At 42.8% G+C, this 22,011-nt stretch overlaps 1 protein-coding gene across 1 annotated transcript in view; it reads left to right on the top strand.

The window, feature by feature from the left end:
* The window catches only part of CC2D2B (coiled-coil and C2 domain containing 2B), a 112,341-nt gene that overhangs the window by 77,748 nt on the left and 12,582 nt on the right, over positions 1–22,011 (top strand). Inside the window, exons 21-29 of the mRNA XM_025213285.1 lie at positions 2,341–2,431; positions 4,175–4,284; positions 5,181–5,277; positions 11,875–11,973; positions 14,431–14,613; positions 14,783–14,986; positions 15,256–15,345; positions 15,807–15,920; positions 16,763–16,897. Coding sequence (XP_025069070.1) covers positions 2,341–2,431; positions 4,175–4,284; positions 5,181–5,277; positions 11,875–11,973; positions 14,431–14,613; positions 14,783–14,986; positions 15,256–15,345; positions 15,807–15,920; positions 16,763–16,897 — 1,123 coding nt within the window. The remainder of the gene's footprint in view (positions 1–2,340; positions 2,432–4,174; positions 4,285–5,180; positions 5,278–11,874; positions 11,974–14,430; positions 14,614–14,782; positions 14,987–15,255; positions 15,346–15,806; positions 15,921–16,762; positions 16,898–22,011) is intronic.

Below are 22,011 nucleotides of genomic sequence, written 5' to 3'. Positions count from 1 at the left end.
TGGGACGAATCCCACCAGGTTTCCGTTAGCCCTACTAAGTCATAGGTGTTTTGTGCAAGCAGGAGCGCTAGTTCATCCTGCTTGTTCCCCATGCTCCTAGCATTAGTATATAGGCACTTGAGCCCTGCGACTGGTGCCTTTGCTGCCCCCCCGCTCTGAGTCCCAAGGGGCCCCTTATTTCTTACCTTCTCGTTGCTTACCTGTGCTGTAGTGCTGGCCGCCCCATGGCTTGCAGGTTCCCAATGTTCTCCTTCTTCAGGCTGGGCTGTCCTTGTGGGTGCCACATGGTTTGGTGGTCCACAGCTTCCCCCGCCCTCATCTTCCCCTCCCCCCGATGAGCCTAGTTTAAAGCCCGCCGGAGGAGATCCGCCAACCTAGAAGAAAATACACGCTTACCTTTGGGGGACAGGTGAAGCCCATCCCAACTGAGCATGTCCCTCATTGTAATGTGCGGGTCGTTGTCCAGGAAGCCGAAGCCTGCCTCGAGATACCACTGCCGAAGCTTCCAGTTGGTCTCTCTGATGCAGTTTTGGTCTCCGCAATACAAAAAGGATGTGGAGAAGCTTGAGAGAGTGCAGAGAAGAGCAACGCGCATGATCAGAGGTCAGGGAAGCAGACCCTACGATGACAGGCTGAGAGCCCTGGGGCTGTTTAGCCTGGAAAAGTGCAGGCTCAGGGGTGATCTCATTGCCACCTAAAAGTTTATCAGGGGTGACCACAAGTATCTGGGGGAACATTTGTTCACTGCAAGACCATTTCAGGCTGGACATAAGAATTTCTTTACTGTCCGAGACCCCAAGGTCTGGAACAGCCTGCCATCGGAGGTGGTTCAAGAACCTACATTGAACACCTTCAAGAGTAAATTGGATGCTTATCTTGCTGGGATCCTATGACCCCAGCTGACTTCCTGCCCTTCGGGCAGGGGGCTGGACTCGATGATCTTCCAAGGTCCCTTCCATCCCTAATGTCTATGAAATCTATGAATATATTTACCGTGACTGTAAAGGTGGATAAGCAAATGAGCTAATTAATCTAAATAACACAACTGCACAGTAAATGAAAGGGGTGGGGGCTTGCTCTCACTAGGTCTAAACCTGTAGCCTGGCTGTAACCTGGCACTACAAAGGGCTCAGAAAACACTACAGACTCGATTTAAATTTAAAACCAGAAGACTATAGTATTATAACAACTATACCAACAAACAAACAACAGTGAACAATGTCAATTACAGAATACTACCAGAAATTTCCTTCACCCTTGTAGGCTCAATTCCTTTTCTAGGTGTGGGCAATACTTTATCCTCCTAATGGCTCTAATACTGACAAATAGTGGTCGGCTACTGACGTGGGCGACTAGTGCTGCCTTAGTCGGGGGGGGCACATGCGCCCCCCCTGACCAATCCTGCTGACTGGGGGGGGGGCGGTCTGCTGCAGATGATTCTGTGGCGGGGGGTCCCCCGAGGGGGCAATCCTCCAACAGCCAATTGCTGTGGCCAATCGCTGCAATCACTTTAGCATTTTCTGGGGGTGGTTGCAGCTGTTTCTGGGAGCAAGCGCTGGCCAATCGCTGCAGCCGCTCCCAGAAGTGGCCGCACCCACTCTCAGAAGTGGCTGCAGTGATCACAGCGATTGGCTGGTGCTTGCAGGGGAGGCACCAATGCTTCTGCCTGTCCCCTGCCAAATCTATTATGTAATAAACAGCCAATTGTGCATGCTCACAATGGAGAAATTGCGTCAATATGTCCTCCAGTTCAAAAGGTTAGCTGGGCTAGAACCTTCCAGGTCTTTACTTAACTGAGCATGTGCAATAACACTGTCACAGTAATAGATCGTGGTTTGTCTGCAAATGTTATTGTGATGTTCTTGAGGCTAAGTGTGATGGTTTCAATGTTATTCTTGCTTGTGCTGGTATGCACTTGTTCAATTTTCAGGTCAGGTCTAGCAAAAGCCATACTGTCATACAGCTTATGCCTTATTTCAGCAATGAGTGTTTTCCCTTTGATGGTCAGGCTAGAGTTATTAGGTCCTTTGTGTGCCTCCTGTATGCACACAATATCACACTCCTGTGATATTGCTTCCAGGATATACAGGATCAATAGGCAGTAGCAAACATTCCTTTATTTAGAGATATATGTTTTAGTTTGTATTGCTGGTTTTTTAGATGATCTTTATACATGCATAACATTTGTGAATAATAAATATCTATGTTACCTGTAAATAGTGAAATAGCACAAGTATGTAGATTAAGTAGCACAATAGCACAATTTATGCAAAATTGCACAATTAGATTAATCAGAAAATCTTGCTGAAATCTGTATTGACTCCTGTTTTATATTTAAAGACCAACAGGTGTTTACTCACCAGCTCATGCAATGAATAGAAGACATCTACTATTAGGCAAATCAGCATATATAACTGACCCTCTAAGTGAGGTAAATTAATTACTCAATTAAAAAAATAGAACCTAGAATTCTGTTTTTAAAAAGGCACTACAAGTATTCACATTATTTTTTAAACAATATTGCAGGGTGGAAGAGTTTTGCTCTTTTTGCTATAACTGTTTCTTCTTAGTCCTTATAGGCTGCTGTGTAGCTATTAAAGAATCCCACAAAAATACATTGATTTAGAAAAAAATCTTGAGATATGTAAGAATATGTTGTTAAAAAGATCTTCAACCTTTTGTTTTGTCATAGGCTCATTCAAAATGTGTGTTGTTTGGGGGATTTCAGTGTTTTATTTGTAGTTAAATTGTATTTTATTGGAATTCCTAAAAATATTTATTTTATGATGGTGTATATCCATGGTTTCCAACCTGAAACAGTATGTTATTTCAAAGGGGTCCACAGCCATAACAGATCCTTTGGAGCCCTTTGTAAAGGGACCAGAAACCATCTGCAAGTCTCATCCTGGAAATTTTTCATAAATGGGGTGAACTCCAAGTGAACACAAAGAAGCAATACATAATTCTGCTCCTTTTAGTACAGTACAGCTAAGAAGCATTGTATTGGGAGGAGGAGGAATGATTGGAATGCCTTGTGCTCTGGCTACAGCTAGGTGGCATACGGACTCTTGGGGAACATAGAGCACCTGTACATGTGATAGACCTCTGCTCCGACGCATGCTAATTAGCACATTTTGGAGTAGACTTGATTAATTGAGTCTGCCGGAGCATGCTAACTAGTGTGCTCCGGCAGTCTCTACAGGATGTGTATTTGGTGCTCCCAGATTTCAAAATGGCATTTGGGGTGCTTTAACTAAAGTTCGTTGAATGAGCTTTAAAGTGCACCTGCCACCATTTTGAAGCAAGGCACACTGAATATATGTGATGCTGTGGGTGCTTAAATTAGAGCAGCTCTGAGAGCCGCTCTAATTAAAGGATCCCTCACTCCAGAACACATGTATGGACACCCATAAATACCAGATACGTGTTACCAGATAATCTGTGTTGAAATGGAGCGAAGAAAAATGGAATTATAGTGTTTTATTTGTTAATTTTTGTCCTTTTCCTTTTACTTGGTTGCTAAGAAAGCCTGTATAGGAAGTAGAGGAGAAAGAGAGCCATCCTATGATAACTGCTCCCCTGTGTCCACGCAGAACTTGTTAAACTCCTATATCTCTTTCATTGAGGCTTCTAGGGAAAAAATGGGATAACTACAATTTCTTTCTCTCTTCCCTAGAATTAAAAGTAATTCTGGGAAACAGAAGATGATGAACATTTACTTTTTCTGAGAGACTGCCTTTCATAACCCTAATAACTCCTTTTTCAAAGTTTAAATAAATTGTAGCAGTTGGACTCCTAGCTAACAAATTCTGGACATATGGATTATAATTCATGAGTGCATAAATATCATTATATGTACTAAACAATCTACCATTTCAAATCAAGCACTGTTTGATGAGATACATCATTTGTCATTTAACAATATACAGAGAAAATAAGTTGGGAATGAATCGAGTGAGATTAACATTTATGCCTAACATGGCTTTGGAGTTGGCTTTATTGAGAAATCTTCCAACTTGTGATTTGCATTGCAGATAAGCACACCTCAGTTTCAGTATCGTTATACTACTATCTGCTACATAGCAGTAGTTTCAGGACATAGGCTGGAAGATGGTTTGGAAATAATACATAAAATAGAACTAAAATATAATAAAGGGTATGTTTTGTGTTTTAGATGACTGTCCATCCTTTTGTAGAAGTTTCTTTCCAGCATGCAGTTTATCAGACTAGCACTGCCGATGGTTCTCATCCATGTTGGAATGAAGAACTTCAAATGGATTTTATGTAAGTTTTTCCCCTTTTACAACATGAAAAAATACAGCAAAATAGTTGTTGAACTCTATAATAAAAGTATAAAAATCAGCAGCTAGATTCCCCTCCCCCCTGGAACCAACAGCAAACTTGTAACTCAAAAAGCTTCCTGCAAAACATTCTCAGTTACAGCTGGGAGCTGCATTTCTGTCTGCACCTTTGTTTTCTCTTTGTCAAGAAACAGGACAACCCTGTCATAGGCCATGTTTTGAAAATAAAGGAAAGTTATTGCTGTCCACTTGTCATTTATTCTATTTGAAATGAGTTGGAACAATGGCTCTCAATTTTTTGCCTCTTTTCCCCTTTTTAGGGGGTGTGTTGTAGCGAGGAAGGTAGCATGGTTGAAGGGGATGAGGATGCAATGCACTCCATTCTGGTTATTCTCTGTGACTATAACTAGCCAATAATGATTTTTACAAATTGGAATAATCTAGAGTAGACATGAAGTTAGGAGCCAAAATTAGGGAGGTAAAAATGTGGCTTGAAACATTTTCCAACTATTTTTCACTGTTGGATGCTGTGAAATATATGAAAGAATGGAGAGGTTAACAATGTTTAGGAAATTAGGGACAGAAATCAGTGGAACTATGTTGGTTCTCAGCAACTGGATTTCTGTCCTAATTTATTTGACTACTGAAATAATAATGAAATAAAATAGCTTTTGCTAAATTTATCCCCGAGAGTCAGTAGAGTTAAACTGGAATGATATTCACCTTTTGTTTTAGCATACTGATGTAGTTTGATTTCTTTAAAATTGTTCATGATTCTTTAATATTGTAAGAACATTAAAGAGTAATTATATTATTTTTAATTATAAAAATATCTGTAAGAAAAGAGGTGAGTAAAATAAATTCTGTCTGTAATTACAGATCTCCAGGACATGACTACAGTTTTTCAGGACTGTCTAAAATTAAAGACAATATATGTGTCAACATTTTTGATGAAGTTATTTTGGAAAAACATGAGGTAAGTAGCATAAACACAATAACGGACTTTTGTTTCTCAAGTTATTGTGTGCTGTGTAAATCACTATAAACATGAACACATTTAATTTTTGTCTTTCTTATTTGGAATAAACTATTTCTATAATATTGCTTTTCCAATTTTGAATAAACTTAGCTTTCATCTTAGAATTTTTAGAAATTCCATTCAGAAATATTGTGGCCATTATGATAGTTTAGATTTGAGGTGTGAGAAAACAGTTCGATTTTCTGCAAAAAACTGGCATTTGATGCAAATCAAAATGTATATTTTTTACCAACCTGTGAAAATTTTGATTCAGAACTACTTCTGTAGTTTCTCATGCTATTTGTACAGTGGTGTCCAACCTTTCTGGGATGCAGACCAGATGTGGTATGGGGTCAGTCTACAGGTTGGATCTGGCGCATGTGTTTTAGTCCATGGGCCCTATTCAATGCAGGATTGTTACATGGGAATGATCCATCATATGGCCCCAGCCCCACATGTGCCAGATCAGGATCTCTCCCCAGACCCAACTCTATATGCTAGGTTGCGTCCTGGACCCATGTGCCAGATCAGGCCCTGATCTGGTGCATGGGGTCCTGTGATCTGGCCACAAGGTTTTGAAATTGTCCTCTCTGGGCAACCTGACCAGATTACATTTCCCAGAATACCCTGTAGACCCTATCGCTGAGCTTCTCCAGTCTGTCATCTAAGGTCCTGGGTATAGTGCCTCATGAAAAACCTGCCCCAACTAAGAGAATGATAGCAGGAAGCAATTGATGTATAGCAGGGATTTCCAACCTTTTTGAATGTGGGGCCAGCTCATTAACTTTTTATCACCCAGTGGGCTGGCCAAAGGACCACCCCCCACATTAGAAAGCTGCTGAAGCGCTAGGGGAGGAACAAGGGGTGGGAATGAAAGTAAACAGTGTTTACTTTCATTTCCCGTCGCAGCACCTCGGGCCTCAGAAAACGGCTTGGCGGGCTGCATGGCAGCCCGTGGGCCATATGTTGGACAAGCCTGATGTATAGCATTTATAAGACACTGTGACAGCGTTTCTAAATTATCAGGTTTCTGTTCACAGGTGTTATTTTTCTGGTTTTGATTGTTCAGTTTTTCAAATTAAATTCATTTTTTTTCATGGAAAGCAGGTAATTCTGTGAAATATTTTGCTTAGTTGAAGATAATTGTGGGTGAAAAATTTGTTAAAATATTTAAAAGTTCTATCTTATTTCCACTTTAAATTTGTCTAAATTTACATATTAGCTTTTGTTATGCCAGTGTCCTCTAGGTTAAAAAGTCCATTAGTATCATAATATGTGATATCTTTTTTCATGTAGACTTTTTTTTGCTGTCATCTAGTCATATTTTTATTCTCTCTTTAATGATTAGCTTCCTAAGTCTCAGACTGAAAGGCAGATTTTCTGAGTTTGAATGATTATTTTCATTCTTTGCTGAAGCTTTTACAGTTTTCCTAAGTTACAAAATTATTTTTTTCATTGTGACATATTCAGTGTTTCATTATGGATTTATTGTTATACATTGTGTTGCCATATACCAAAATTTGTAATGAGATGTCTGCTTTAGTTTTTATTCTAACAGAATAGATGTACCTTAAACATTATTATATTTTACAGTTTATTTCATATAGAGATATTCTATAGAATGTCCTGCTTCTGCATAACTTTTCTGTTACTTTTATCCTTGAGGATAATAACATTTGTGTGTGTTTCTCAGCAATACAGTATAGGATAGGAATAAAGCCTTGTGATTTCAACAGTTGTCTTGTGTATAGACAACAGATATAAACAAATATTGATAAGAAGCTGAATCTGGCTTTAATGCAGTTACCAATAGTTTATCATCATTGTCGTCAGCATCTTCATCATCATCACCACAGTAAAATTCTTTAAGCCATTTCCTGAGTATTGACCCAGTGCATTATTCCAACCATTGTCAGTTAGGCCAATCAGCCTAACTTCCATCCTAGGGAAAATCCTAGAAAAGTTCATCAAGGAGTCTATCTGCGATAAGCCTGCAGAAAGTAAGATTCTGAATGACAGCCAGCACAGATTTCTTGCAGGCAGGTCTTGCCTTACAAACCTAATCTCCTTCTATGGCCAGGTAACTCGCCACCTGGACATGAAAGAGTAGGTTGACATTGTATACCATGACTTCCAAAAGGCCTTTGATCTAGTATCCCACAATGTCCTTGAAAGAAAATTGGAGGATTGCAGGCTTAACTTTGAGACAGTCAGGTGGGTGAGAAACTGGCTGCAGGATAGGACCCAGACAGTCGTAGTGAATGGATCTGTGCCATTCTGGCAAGAAGTGGGCAGTGGTGTCCTGGAGGGGTCAGTGCTTTGTCCAGTACTTTTCAACATCTTTATTAACAATTTGGATGTGGGGGTGAAGAGCTCACTGGCCAATTTTGTGGATGACACCAAGTTAAGGGGAAGCATGGTCACACTTGAAGATAGGCTACAGATACAGGCAGACCTAGACAGGCTAGCAAGTTGGGCGGATTGAAACCTGATGAAGTTCAATGTCAAGAAATGTAAAATGCACCACCTCGGGACTAGCAACCCCCAATACACCTACTGACTTGGCAGCACCAAACTGACTAGCACCATGAATGAAAGGGACCTAGGGGTAATAACAGACCACAGTATAAAAATGAGCCGGCAGTGCAATGCTGTAGCTAGTAGGGCAAATAATACTCTGGCATATATCAATCGATGCATCTCCAGCAAAAGCAAGGAGGTGATTCTTACTCAGCGCTGGTGAGAATGCAGCTGGAGTACTGCATCCAGTTTTGGGCACCACACTTGAACAAGGACATGGATAAGCTTGAGAGAGTCCAAAGAAGTCACCCGTATGATCAGTCTTACACAGCAAGCCATACGAGGAAAAGCGGAGGGATCTGGGACTCTTCAGCCTGAAGAAAAGAAGGCTGAGAGGGGACCTGGTAGCAGCTTACTGCTACACTAGGGGATTACATCAAGGGCTCAGTGAGCAACTGTTCACCAGGGCACTGGTGGCACCAGGAAAACTAGGAGAAATGGCTACAAACTGCTGGAAGACTGATTCAGGCTCAACATTAGGAAAAACTTTTTCACAATCAGGGTGTCCAGACTGTGGAATAAGCTCCCTCCAGAGGTGGTGCAATCACCTACCCTGGAAATCTTTAAGAGGAGACTAGACAGTCACCTTGTTGGGGTCACCTGACCCCCAGTTATCTTTCCTGCTTGGTGCAGGGGGCTGGATCCCATGATCTTCCAAGGTCCCTTCCAGCCTTACATCTATGAGCCTATGAAACATTATAGATACTTTTATCATCCTGAATCAAACTGCTAATAAGAAAACTTCTGATGATGAGCCATGTATAATTATAACATGAACAAAATTATCACATTACCAGCTCTCAGCTTGTTACTTCATTCACAATATAATTTAAGACCAATTCCTGTAAATAGTTATACCAGTATAGTCACTGCATCCACAGGCAGTACCAACATTTCCACTAGAGGATTTATCTGCAGATTGGGGTCTCATTGAGCTATGGATCTGTAAAACTTAATACTCTGAGGATTTTTTAAAATAAAAAATTAGCTAAGTCATCTACTTGCCTATTTAATATTTTTACGTTATGAATGAAATACCGGAGGGCGTTAAATGCTGAGAGAAAGAGGCATAAGGGTATAGGAACAAGCAGAGAAGAGTATCATAGATCTTACCACTTCTTCATTTTTAAATGTTTTAAGTTCTGATCTTTTCTTTCTGTACACTAAACTGAAACTCCCATCAAGACTTTCATAATTTTCCATATTTCTATACTCCGATCTATTCAAACTGAAAATATAAAATTTTACCTCAGGTGGTAAAATGTCAGGAGTGTATAGAATGCGGAAGGTTGGGAAGACTAGAATGAAGCAATGTACACAGCACTTTGTCAGACCCTCATTTGGTATAGAAGTCCCCAGGGAAATGCTGTTATCTTTGGCTTCTCTGTGTTATGGGGTATGCCAATTTGGTCGTGGCATTGAGGGAGAAGAAAAGTGTGCAAAGGCCATAATTCCTTTCCTCAGCTGTGCTGAGCATAAACTGGTTGTAGCTGGGGGTTGAACTCAGGAGACATCTAGATTCATAAATAATGGGTAAATTAAAAAAAATCTTCTGGATTTTATTATGAAAGTGTTTAATTTTGTGACCATATGGATTTATTGAGTTATCACATTCTATTTTATATGAGCAATTCATCGGTTCATTGAACACCTTGGGCGCATCTACACATGCAAATAATCCGAGAACAGTTTACATTTGCTGCTCCTAGCATGTGGAAGCAGGGGATACTCACCAAAGGTGAACCCAGGAATAAGGGCCTCTGGAAATTCCCCTCACAGCACCTGGGTAAAGCAGGGAAGCCTGGAAGGGGCTGGAGAGTTCTCATGCACTGGTGCAGGGATGGTAGCAGTGGCTGACTGACAGGAAGTGAGAGCCCCACTTTGTGAGCTCCTGCTTGTTTTGCATTGGAGGTTGCCCAAGGGCTGGCAGCATAAACAGACATCTGCTGCAGGCGGAAGGTGGCAAGGGAGCAGGATGGAGGCATAGTGTGGAGCTGTGCCACAGTGAGAGCAAGTCAGATGCCAACAAGATCATGAGGGGAGAACTTCCTTAGCTAGGGAGTTCAGAGGAACATCTGGCACCAGGTACCCAGGCCCCTGGGAGAGGCAGCAGGGAGAGGAAGTCTTGGGACCCTCTCACTGAGTCAGATGCAGCGAGAGAAGATTTAGCATTTTTGATTAGGAGCTGATGGAGCTGGCGAGCAGTGATGGCCCCAAAGTGTACCTAACCCTGGAGTGAATTAAGGGTGCTTGATTAGTCAATGAAATTAATTGGACTAATTAATATATTTTGATAAAATCTGGCATAATTTATTCATTTCTGATAAAATTAATTGGGCTAATTGATTTCTTTAATGAACAGTCAATTATGGATGCCTCTTTGATTGAGTTAATTATTGCTGGTGGATTGACCAGGCAAATTAATTGGATGGACTGATTCACTTAGGAACCCATGCCTTGGGAACTCCTTTGTTTGAGCTCACTGAGAATTATTATGTGATGGTCTAAAAAGTGAATTGAGTGATTTGATTTTCCTGAAGAATAATGAAGGATGGACCTTTCTGTTGAGTTTCCCTATTTGGTAGTTGTTTATGAGCCAACGATCAGGTGGGAGCCCAGGTGGCTTAAACCCTAGTCTGAGGTGACATCATTTTTCCCAAGCTTACATTGATTGCATTCAGTGAGCCAGCCTCGTGGGCACACTACACTGTGAGAAGGAGATTAAACACCAGCATAATCTTCAATTAGCATGTAGAAGGCGTGTGAAGGGAGGTGGAGCCCCATATATCACCTTTGTGTGTGATCAGTGCACACTATAATTAATGACCAGGAACCCTCGATCAAGGCATGGCAGGCAGCGAGAGGGTCAGACTTCATGAGTGGGACACGCTGAGGGTAAAATTGTCCAGTCTGAAAAGCCAACACGCCAGGGGTTGGAGTTCCCATGTACTATGGCACAGGTCATACTGGCAGCACCACTCACATAGTAGCAGACTGCTGGCACCCCCTGTAGCTCTGAAATAGAACCCTGCAATAGGACCCTGCTCTAGGCTCCCCCTGGGTACTAGCTCAGAAGACAGCTGTCTCCTGGCAGGGCCTGGGACTTTGCTCCCTGACCCTAGAAGCTGCCCGCTGCCAGGGTGGGTTCTGCCACTGGAACCCGGGCAGGGACAATGTCCCCCTGCCCCAGCAGCAGGGAGCTCCCAGCCCCCACTCTATGATTGCAGGATCTGGACTGGGAGATACTTCCATACCAGCACCAGCCCTGCAGTCACAGGACCCAGGGTGAGAGATCCTTCTCTCCCAGTGACAGGTCTGGGAGAGAAGAGAGCTGGCACAGGGCTGGTGCTGGGAGATCCTTCTATTTGATAAATCAGTAAATGTGATAAATCAATAAATCCATATGAAGAATCTAGTGTTGGCCCTGCAATTACAGAACAGGGGCTTAGAGCTCCCTGCTGCCATGACAGGGGAACATTGTCCCCACCCAGGCTCTGGTAGTGGAGCCTGCCCCAGCAGCAGGCAGCTCCTCAGGGCAAGGAGCAGTTTCCCACCCCCTGCTGCCCAGCTGACTAGGAGCACATTTACTCCCAGTCAGACATCTACATGTGTGCTACTGCGCAGTAAGTAATTTCGAGTAAATTTGCTATTTGCATTTACAGGTAGCACATTTACTTGCAGTTAGAGCCAATTACTGTGCAGTAAGTGTCTGCACTTGTAGATGTGGACATTTACTGCACAGTAATTAGCTCTACTGAAGAGTAAAGTGTCTCATGTAGCTGCTTCCCTTGTTGAATCTTTTTAACAGGAAAAAAATCTTGCCATTGATTTAATTTTTGTTAAAACATCAACAACTTAAAATAAGATATGTTGCAGTAAGCTTTCAAAGGCTTGAGTAATCTGTTTCAGCCAAAATATATGTAGATGCATAATATTTAAAGAATAAAAGCCATCCTAAACTACCTATTTCAACAGGATACCTGTCATAAGGGTTGCAGTGGTCACTTTTACATAAGAAAAAATTGGCTAGGATCAGTTAGTTTTCCTTTCTCTGCTCTTCTGGAACAATCAAAGGTAACATTGTAATATAACATTTAAAAAATGTTTGTGGTATTAACTGAACCACCTAATAGTATTTGATGTAAATAAAAACAAGGCTTTTTATAAACATTTTAACACTGTCAGTAATATGGTCTTCATATAGGATTATGAATGAATCTTATTGTTATGGTAACTCCTGTATGTTTCATCATTTGTTCTTAAGCATTGATCATTTTCCCTGCAAAGTTAAGTAAGCTGATATAAAGATTCTACTTGCATATAAAATTCTACTAGTTTTTCCCTGATGTGAATTGAAGCAGATGGCTGACAGGAGCTTCATTGAGGGGTTTATCAGTCACACACAGTAGCAACATGTAGGGGGTACACGGGGTGCACATGCACCCCGTCAGAGTGCCGGTGTACCCCCTGTCAGGCTGCTCCCTGTTTGGCTGGTGGGCAGGTGGGAGCGCCATTGCCCCCCTGCGAGTGCTGGCTGGGGAGCAGGGCCACCAGCAAAAGTGGCCACTTCTGGAAGTAGCGTGGCCGCTTTTTGGTGAGGGCGATTGGCCATGGGGCCCCTCCCCAGTCAGTGAGATCGGCCACTGGGGGATCCCCCTCCCCTGGTTGCTGACTGGCACCAGTTGCCCATGGTCATACACAATTCCAAGAAAAATGGGCAGCTCAGCCAGACTAATAATTTTATTATATTCAAGCTCCAGACTTTGCTTTTGAGATAGGGGGAAGGAGGAGAAAAATGACCTTCACTGTAGCGTGGAAGAACTATGGGAAAATGCCAAGCTAGTGATCAAGAAAAGAGAAACTGTAATCAGGCAGAGGAACAATCTGATCCTGGCCTGCACAAAAACACTTGAGTTACTTACCCCTAAGCCACTGAAGATACAGATGCTGGGAGTCAATTGCTGTAGTTTATAGTTTCATATCCACATACTTATACAGAAATTACATGCATCTTAGATATTTTCACCGTTTTGCTGACTCTGGCCTCCTTTCTTTGACCATCACTGAAGTCCTTTACTTGTGGAAACAGGTTCCACAACCAACAATCAGTATATTTGTAGACTAAATATGTAGAAATCACATCTAATTGATAACATGTGTTGAACTACTCCTTGTTAGTTTAAATAAAACAATTCCAAATTTACTGCACAACTTCTGTTTCTTTACCTACTTCTGTATTTTGTTAGCTTCTTAGGGTGAAGCTACATGTGCGCTTTAATGAACAGTAACCTATTTTAATAAGTATTAAAGTATCACTAAAAAAACGGTGGGCATTTTTACACATGCTTCCAATGCAGTGCTGGGCGCTTTTAATTGGCAAGCTGTGCTAATTAAAAGTGCCTGCACATCACGTATACCAGCAGCACACTGCGCCTCTATGCTGAAAGTATGACGGCGTTGCACTTTGAACTAAAGCGCATCGAATGTGTTTTAGCTCAAAGCGCACCGCTGTCATTTTCTCAGCATGGAGGTACACTGTGCTACTGTTGTATGTGACACATGAGGCTGCCATGGCGCATCAGTTTACATGCTCTGGTAGACTCAATTAATAGAGTCTGCTCTGATGTGCTGGATTTCCAGCATATTGGAGCAGGCTCCCCACATATGTGTAAGTGCTCCATGCTTTTTAGTTAACGCGTGTTAAAATAGGCTAACGCACAGTAAGTGTCACTTAAAAACTGTACTATTTAGTTAATGCGCATTAGCACAGGCTAATGCACATTTTCCTAGGACTTCACAACGGAGGTACTAGATTGAATGCACATTAACTGAAGTGCATTAATGTGCATGTAGACACGCCCTTAGGGCATTTATGGATGTACTCTGGGAGGCGAGGGAGCACTTTAATGCAGCTCAGAGAGCCACGCTAATTAAAAGCACCTGGAGCGTCATGCATATCAGCATTCCCATGCTGAAAAAAGGCTGGTGGGGTGCTTTGAACTAAAACTCATTGAAAGAGCTTTAGTTAAAGCACCCTGCTTCCATTTTTCAGTGTGGGGATGCTGATACACATGTCTGGAGTCTGCTCTGACACACTAATTACAGAGCTTTGGAGCAGCCTCCCTGAATGTGTATAGGAGCCCTTTGATTTTAAGCATTGTCCCTATTAAGGTAAATGTGATCATCTTGTGTTTTCCTCATATACATTTTCTGGGACTGAAGTCTATATTTATGGTATAAAACTGTCTCCCCACGTAAAGACATTTGCATTTTTTAATCTGCCACATCATATGTCTTCCTAGATAAACTCCCAGATGTTTCTTCTGTTTAAAACTTAAGGAGTGATGTTCTTATCCAAAAGCTCTTGAGTGGAATCCCTGAAAGGAAGACATAAAAATTATAATCTCATTTCAGTGCATTTGATAGAATTTGGATCATTTGAGGTTTTATATTTTAAAATAATGTCTCTCATGTTATTTAATGTGATGTACTTATGTTTTCCCTAATATAATAACCTAGTTATGTTCACAGATCTGTGGGACGTTTCAAGTAAATATGCCACCAGTTTTGCTTGGATACACTTGGAGTAAGACATATGTATCTCCTAAAGAAGAGAGTTGTGGACAGAACTTAAAAGAATACGCCTTTTTAACCATCTTTGCTACAATTGAACCTCAGTTATCATCTGTTGAAAAAGATTCAGAATCTGATAAGGTTGGAAGTTATACTTAGCTAATGAATATGCATATCCAAATTAAGAACTGTAAACAGGGTAAATTTATTTCTTAAAGCAAATTGTCTTTTGCTTATTATTGATTGTTTTCCTCTATATTCTGCCTTGAAATTAGAAATAGTATGACTGTAACTGTAACTATGATTCTAGTTTTTAGATCATGAAGATGAAACACTTCTGCAAAGAGCATATATTTTTAAAAAAAGTTGCAAGGCAAAATTTCCAAAGAGAAGAATAATAACTTCTGTTTTTGACAGCGAAGGAAGAAATGTTTTAGTAACAAAATATATCAAGTCATTAAATCCACCACAACTACTACTGGATATATATCCTGATGATCCTAATGCGACTTTTGTAAGTAGGAGTTTTTACTTTTTATCATACTGTAAGAACTTTCTGAATTGCTGAAATTAATTAATGACATTCAATCCAGAATTACTATAATTTACATTTTTTCTGCTATCGAAGCTCATGCTGTCAAGAAGCACCAATTTAATAAATATGATAAAAAGTTACATTAACTGTAGTTTTACATATTTAAAGAAATAAAACTGATATTCACTCAAATGCTATTTATAAAATACATGATCTGATATTTACATATACTCTCATTTTATTTACAGGACCTTATTTCTCGATTTGTATCTTTAATTCCTTGTATATCAGATACTGTTGATGGAAATGATGATGTTGATATTTGGGTGACCTCTGAGGTAATAATTGTATAATAAATAGATGCAGATGAGTTAATAGGTGGTTGAAGTAATCATTTTTAACTGTATTAAAAATTTTGCTGGAAAAAGATTTTGACTTACAGAGCAAATAGATATATCTTGAATGCTTGCCAGATACAGACCACATAGGTCCTTAGTCAAGCCCATCTCTAGGAAAATGAGTTCCTGTGCTAGGAAACTTAATTTGAATCATTCAGGTTTTGTAATAAAGTGATCTTAAGTTTAGAGGCAGCAGGAGTATCATCTCCAAAATGTGCAGATCCCCAGGTATCCTTGGAGAAAAGATGCTTTATTTTACAGAGGGACCTGTGCCTAACTGTGAGTTCCTATTTCCCCAGCAATACAGCAGTCCTCTTAGTTTCTACACTATACTCTCTAACTATAAGGAGTTGACAACATAGGATTTCTGATAAACACATTTTTTTACTATTTCCTTTTAGCACTGCATCAGTTTAGCTGCTGGAAATAAAGAAGAACATGCAGTACTTCTGTGTAACTACTTCCTATATTTTGACAAAAAAGCATGGGTTCTGTTGGGAACATCTTTGTTAGAAGTAAGTGCACTGTTTAAGAAGGGCTTACATATTTGTTGATTTCATCCCTTGCAACAACATAAACTATATAATGTGTTAGACTAAAATACACATTTGTCATATCAGACTATTTTGTCTAAGGCATTTAGTCCAGCATCCTGTCTTCTAGAGAAGCTAGTACCACTTGATAAAAGGAAGGTAATGAGAAGTCTCATTATGGACATAGTGAATAATATGCCTCGAGGGATATTTCTTCCTTAATTCTTTAATCTTTTGAAAGTCCTACCAACCACTTTCCTTCAGTGAGTCCCTCAGGTTAAAGATGTTAGTAAAAGTGTTTATACCACCAACTTTAAATGTATTGCCTTTCAGTTCTACTGTATTTCCCCATATTTTTGTTTGATGAAGGTAAGGTAAGTAAAAACCCCATTTTCTTCTCTTGCATTTTTTATTTTCTGTATCCCTTGTGGTTTCTCTACTCAACTCCAGTTTAAATTCAGCAGGTTCATTATTTCAATCTAATTCAGTCACTTTATTCATATTTGAAATGAAAATTAATATCCTTGTGAATAAGTTATATTCAAAATACGCCTTCTTTTTACAAGGTAAAGGAATATTCATGAGGGAGCCCTTACCTATGCTGCACCTGTTCTATCAGTAAATAGAAAATTGCACTCCTGTAACTTTCACATAAGAAAAAGGAACTAATTGTAAAATTAGTTCTTTTTACTACAAAGAAGGGGCATCTTTAACAAAACTTCATAGTTGCATTGCAAATGAGTAAAAAAATGGAACATTAGCTTATCTTACTTTCTTCCTTGGTGTTTTGTCTATTTGATGATATTTGCTCTTTGTTGATCCAGGGAAAAGTAGCATATGTCTTGACTCTGGAAAATGGAGAATATTTCCTTTGGAATCCCCTGAATGGACAGTGTTACAAACCATTTGATGCATTTTGTCCCTTACAGAGCGTTGACTGCTTAATTGATTGGGAAAATGTAAGTATGTTTGAAAAAAAAAGCCAAGAATAGTTTCAAATTATGTATAGGCAAAGTGTGAAGCAGTATTTTAAGACAGAACTGTCCAACTCATGGCCTGTGAGTTGAAAGGTTAACTTGTAGTCCACAGCTTCCAACCTGGCTGCTGCTTCTGCCACTACTCCTTTGGCTGCTTACTGGGGTCTCTGGGTTCCCTTTCACTCCTCCAGCTTCTGCTTACTGTCTCACCCATGGCATGAGATGTCATGACCCAAGTGGTAGGGAGACTAGAGAAGTTTGTACAGCCTGTGTGGTCATAGTGAGTTGTGGCAGGGGTCCTGGAGAGTCTGTGTGGCCCAAGAGGCCTGTGTACAGCTCCTGGTGATTCAAAAGTTGAACAGACCTGTTTCAAGGGATCAAGTAGAATAGCATAAACTTGACAAAGAATAAAAAATTAAAGATATTCATATGAGAGAGAGAGAAATGGGACCAATTTTTGGTGGGAGCCTGTTGCACCTCTAAGAGTGAAGACCTCCGGCAGACCTCTCCAGTGGATGCCAACTTGACCCACAGTGTGGAGCTGGGAGGTAAGTGGGGTCCATGATGGGTGGGTTCTAGCTAGAGGGGGAAGCTGAGCAGAGTTGAGGAGGATTATGCCTGTCTCCCTGGCTCCTACTTAGCCCAGCCCCCAGGGAACTGAGAGACCAGAGCCATGCAAACAAGTGCGCTCTGGGCCTGGTGTGTGCGAGTTAGTGCAAGAGTTTGGGGAAGGGGGGGGTACTTACTGGCCCCCTTCTCCAGTGGGACAGGCTGGTAGCTGGTCCCTGCAAGCGGAGTGCTGTAATCTTGTGCATCGTGAGATCTTGCAAGATTTGTTATCAGCCTCGAGAGTTAAAAGTTTTCAAAGGTCCCAATGGAAGTTTTTCTTCAGTTAGGACCAGATCTTGGTGGGAGATGCATGAGTGCAAGCCCATTCCGCCCCTAAGAGCAGAGACCCCCGGTGGACCCCTCCGGCAGACCCCAACCTGACCCCCAGCGTGAAGCTGGGAGGTAAGTGGGGCCCACGGTCCGTGGTCACTAGCTAGAGGGGCCAGCTGAACGGAGCCAAGGAGAGTCATGCCCCCCTGGCTCCTACTTAGCCCAGCCCCCAGGGAGCGATGCAAACAGGCTCACTCTTGGCCCAATGTGCGCAAGTTAGCATAGGAATTTGTGTAGAATGGCATGCAAAAAGGTTATCAGTAGGGCACTTTTGGTCCTGAGTTGCCTCCTACTTGCCCCACACATGGCACAGCAAACCCTGTGCCTACTGCACCCCCAGGCAGCAGGAGCCCCCCTACACTGAGGATAGTCCTCTGGTGCTGGATATCAGGTAAAGGGGACGAGGGATCAACCCTTCCCTCAACCCCACTCCTTAGGGACCTGGGGACCCAGGGAATCCCCCTGGCTGTTTGGCAAGCCAGGTAGCTATGAGATCCCCCTACAGGCAGCTGCTTGAACCTGCCTGCCAAGCTGCAGCAGCAGCAGCTGGTGAAGATCACAGGGTGCAATAACACCCACCTGGTCTCCCATGTATGCAAACACCTGGGGAACTGTGTGACCAGAGCTTGCCCTGCAATATGGTTGCTACACACCGCACACCCAGGTGTCCTGTCCTTGATGGACCACCTTACCCCCCACCCCGGTACCTTGGAGGCCTCCACCCAGACAGAGCCTATGGTTCCATCCTCCATGCAGATGGAGCCCTTGACTCCAGGCTGTGATGGCTGCCTGGCACATCTGCTGGATGCTGGGGTTAGGGTCATGAGCGCTCCCACTTGTGGGATGTGCTTGCTGCTGGAGACTCTGGAAGGCCGAGTGAGGGAGCTACAGGAGGAGGTGGATGGGCTACAGACCATCAGGGAACATGAGGCAAAAATTGATGCCTATTGGCAGGCCTTGAATCTGGAGAAGGAGGCCATGGAGACCAGGCAGGAGTGCGGGCCTGAACAAATGCCACAACCAATAGTGGGTAGACAGTCATGATTTCAGGATTGAAGCCATGATGTGCATCAGTTGTCCCACCAATACCCTGCATAACAGCTACAAAGCCCTCACACCATCAATGGTCAGTGTATCCATACAGGATCAACTGACCTCAGCAAGGAAACAATATAGGGTAATAGTCATAGGAGACTCCCTGCTGTAGGGCACAGAAGGAGTCATTTGGTGGACAGGCCCCTTCGCTTGAGAGGTCTGCTGCCTTCCAGAAGCCAGGATCAGAGATATTATGGAAAGGATCCCTAATTTGGTTCGCCTTACTGACCACTACCCTATGCTCCTTGTTCACGTAGACACCACTGGTACAGCGAGAAGTAGCCCTGGGAGAATCATGAGAGATTACAAAACCATGGAGGTGAGGCTCAAGGACCTAGGTGCACAAGTGGTCTTCTCCTCAATCTTCCCAGTCAGAGGCTGTGGCCATCGAAGGGAGGAGTGCATCGAGGAGGTCACCCAAAGGCTTCGGAGATGGTGTCACTGTGAGGGCTTTGGATACCTCGTCCTTGATATGCAGTTTTAAGTACAGCATTCTATATGCAAGGGACAGTATTCACCTCACAGGCAGAGGGAAGAAGCTCTTTGGTACCAGTCGCTGACTTGTTGAGGAGGGCTTTAAACTAGGCACGTCTGGGGGCTGGGGAGAAGGTTCCACTGCTGTGCATGAATCTTTTAGCCACAATGACACACAGGAGGGTGCTCAAGCAATGGACATCCGGATAAGTACTTGCGTCTTGAGACACAGATGGCATAACAGAAAACCTGAGGCAACCAGGGGGGAACTCAGGTACCTTTATGGGAATGACAGAAGCATGGACAAACAGGAGAAACTGGTGCTCCTTCTGGTTGACAAGGATTTCAATCTAATTGGGTTGATAGAGACCTGGTGGGATGACACACATAATTGGGCAATCAATATTGAGGGCTACAGGCATTACAGGAAGAGTCAGGTCAGGAAGAAGGGAGGTGTGGCCCTCTATGTGAAAGAGCAGTACCCCTCTTTCACTAGAGAAGTTTGTACAGCCTGTGTGGTCATAGTGAGCTGTGGCAGGGGTCCTGGAGAGTCTGTGTGGCCCAAGAGGCCTGTGTACAGCTCCTGGCGATTCAAAAGTTGAACAGACCTGTCCTGTTTCAAGGGATCAAGTAGAATAGCATAAACTTGACAAAGAATTGACAAAGAATAAAAAATTAAAGATATTCATATGAGAGAGAGAGAAATGGGACCAGTTTTTGGTGGGAGCCTGTTGCATCCCTAAGAGTGAAGACCTCCGGCGGACCCCTCCAGTGGATGCCAACTTGACCCACAGTGTGGAGCTGGGAGGTAAGTGGGGTCCATGATGGGTGGGTTCTAGCTAGAGGGGGAAGCTGAGCAGAGCTGAGGAGGGTTATGCTTGTCCCCCTGGCTCCTACTTAGCCCAGCCCCCAGGGAACTGTGTGACCAGAGCCATGCAAACAGGTGCGCTCTGGGCCTGGTGTGTGCGAGTTAGTGCAAGAGTTTGGGGAAGGGGCGGGTACTTACTGGCCCCCTTCTCCAGTGGGACAGGCTGGTAGCTGGTCCCTGCAAGCGGAGTGCTGTAATCTTGCGCGTCGTGAGATCTTGCAAGATTTGTTATCAGCCTTGAGAGTTAAAAGTTTTCAAAGGTCCCAATGGAAGTTTTTCTTCAGTTAGGACCAAATCTTGGTGGGAAAGAGCAGTACCCCTCCCTGAATCTGACAGCAAGAAAGGGTCCCTTGAGACCCTTTGGGTCAGGATACAAGGGGGACCAGGAGAAGGAGACCTCATCATGGGTGTCTACTACAGGCCTCTCTCCCAGGAGGAGGAGTGCAATCAGGCATTCTCTGGCATTAAGTGCACCAAGCTGAGTGAGGCAGTTTGCACTAGAAACATGATTGTCATGGATGACTTCAACTACGCTGACATCTGTTGGGAGGACCACTTGGCCACTTTCAGCAGGTCAGCCAATTTTTTGGCAACAATAGATGGTTTGTTTCCGACGCAGGTTGTGAAAGGGCCTACTAGAGGTAAGGCCACTCTGGATTTGGTGCTGACCAAGGGGAAGGACATCATAGACAACCTGAGAATTGGTGGTACTCTGGGCCACAGTGATCACAACCTGATAAGATTCGCCATCCACCGTAAGACTGGGAAACCAGTCAGCAGAACAGAAGTTCTAGATTTCAGGAAGGCAGATTTTGGCAGGCTCAAGAGGCTGGTAGAAGAGGCCCTCTGCGACCAGCAGCTGAAGGATTTGGGAGTCCAAGAACAGTGGTGCTTCCTTAAGGAGGCAGTTGTCACAGCTGAAAAACAGGCCATCCCCACATGGATGAAAAGCAGGAAAAGAACCAAGAGACCCACTTGGTTCAACAAGGTTATTAGGGTGCTATTGAAAAAGAAAGAAGAAGCATATAAGTAATGGATCAGCTACCAGAGAGGAATATGTCTGTATCACCAGGGACTGCAGAAACAAGACAAGGACAGCTAAGGCAGGCATGGAAATCAAGCTGGCAACCAGCATAAAAGACAACAAAAAGTCATTTTACAGATGCATAGGAAGCAAGAAAAAATTGGGGTCCATTGTTGGCCCCCTACTGAATGCTCAGGGGCAGCCCACAGTTGACTCCCAGGAAAAGGCAGAACTCCTAAATACATACTTCATGTCAGTATTCCTGAAAACAAACAGGAGCTGTTTGCCTGACCACAGGCCCGGGGAATGAGGAGAAGACAGCAGATTACATTAAATCAGTCCTGAACAGGTGAGGGATCTCCTACAACACCTGTATGCTTTCAAGTCTGCTGGGCCAGATGACCTGCACCCGAGAGTCCTGAAAGAACTGGCTGAGCTGATAGCAGCACCACTGGCTAAGCTGTTTGAAGAATTGTTGAATTCAGAAGTGCTCCCGGACAACTGGAAGAGGGCCAATGTGGTGCCCACCTTTAAGACAGGGAAGAGGGATGACCCAGCAAACTACAGACCTGTCAGCCTGACTTCAGTCCTGGGTAAAATCTTTGAAAAATGTGTTAAGGAGGCCATCAATCACAAGCTGGCAACTGTATGGGGTGTTGCAAAGCAACCAGCATGCCTTTTTTGAGGGTAGATCAT

Source organism: Alligator sinensis, unplaced genomic scaffold (assembly GCF_000455745.1).
Source record: "Alligator sinensis unplaced genomic scaffold, ASM45574v1 scaffold472_1, whole genome shotgun sequence".
Classification (NCBI taxonomy): domain Eukaryota; kingdom Metazoa; phylum Chordata; order Crocodylia; family Alligatoridae; genus Alligator; species Alligator sinensis.
The sequence above is the reverse complement of the archived record's forward strand: the minus strand, read 5'-3'. Positions and strand labels throughout refer to the sequence as shown.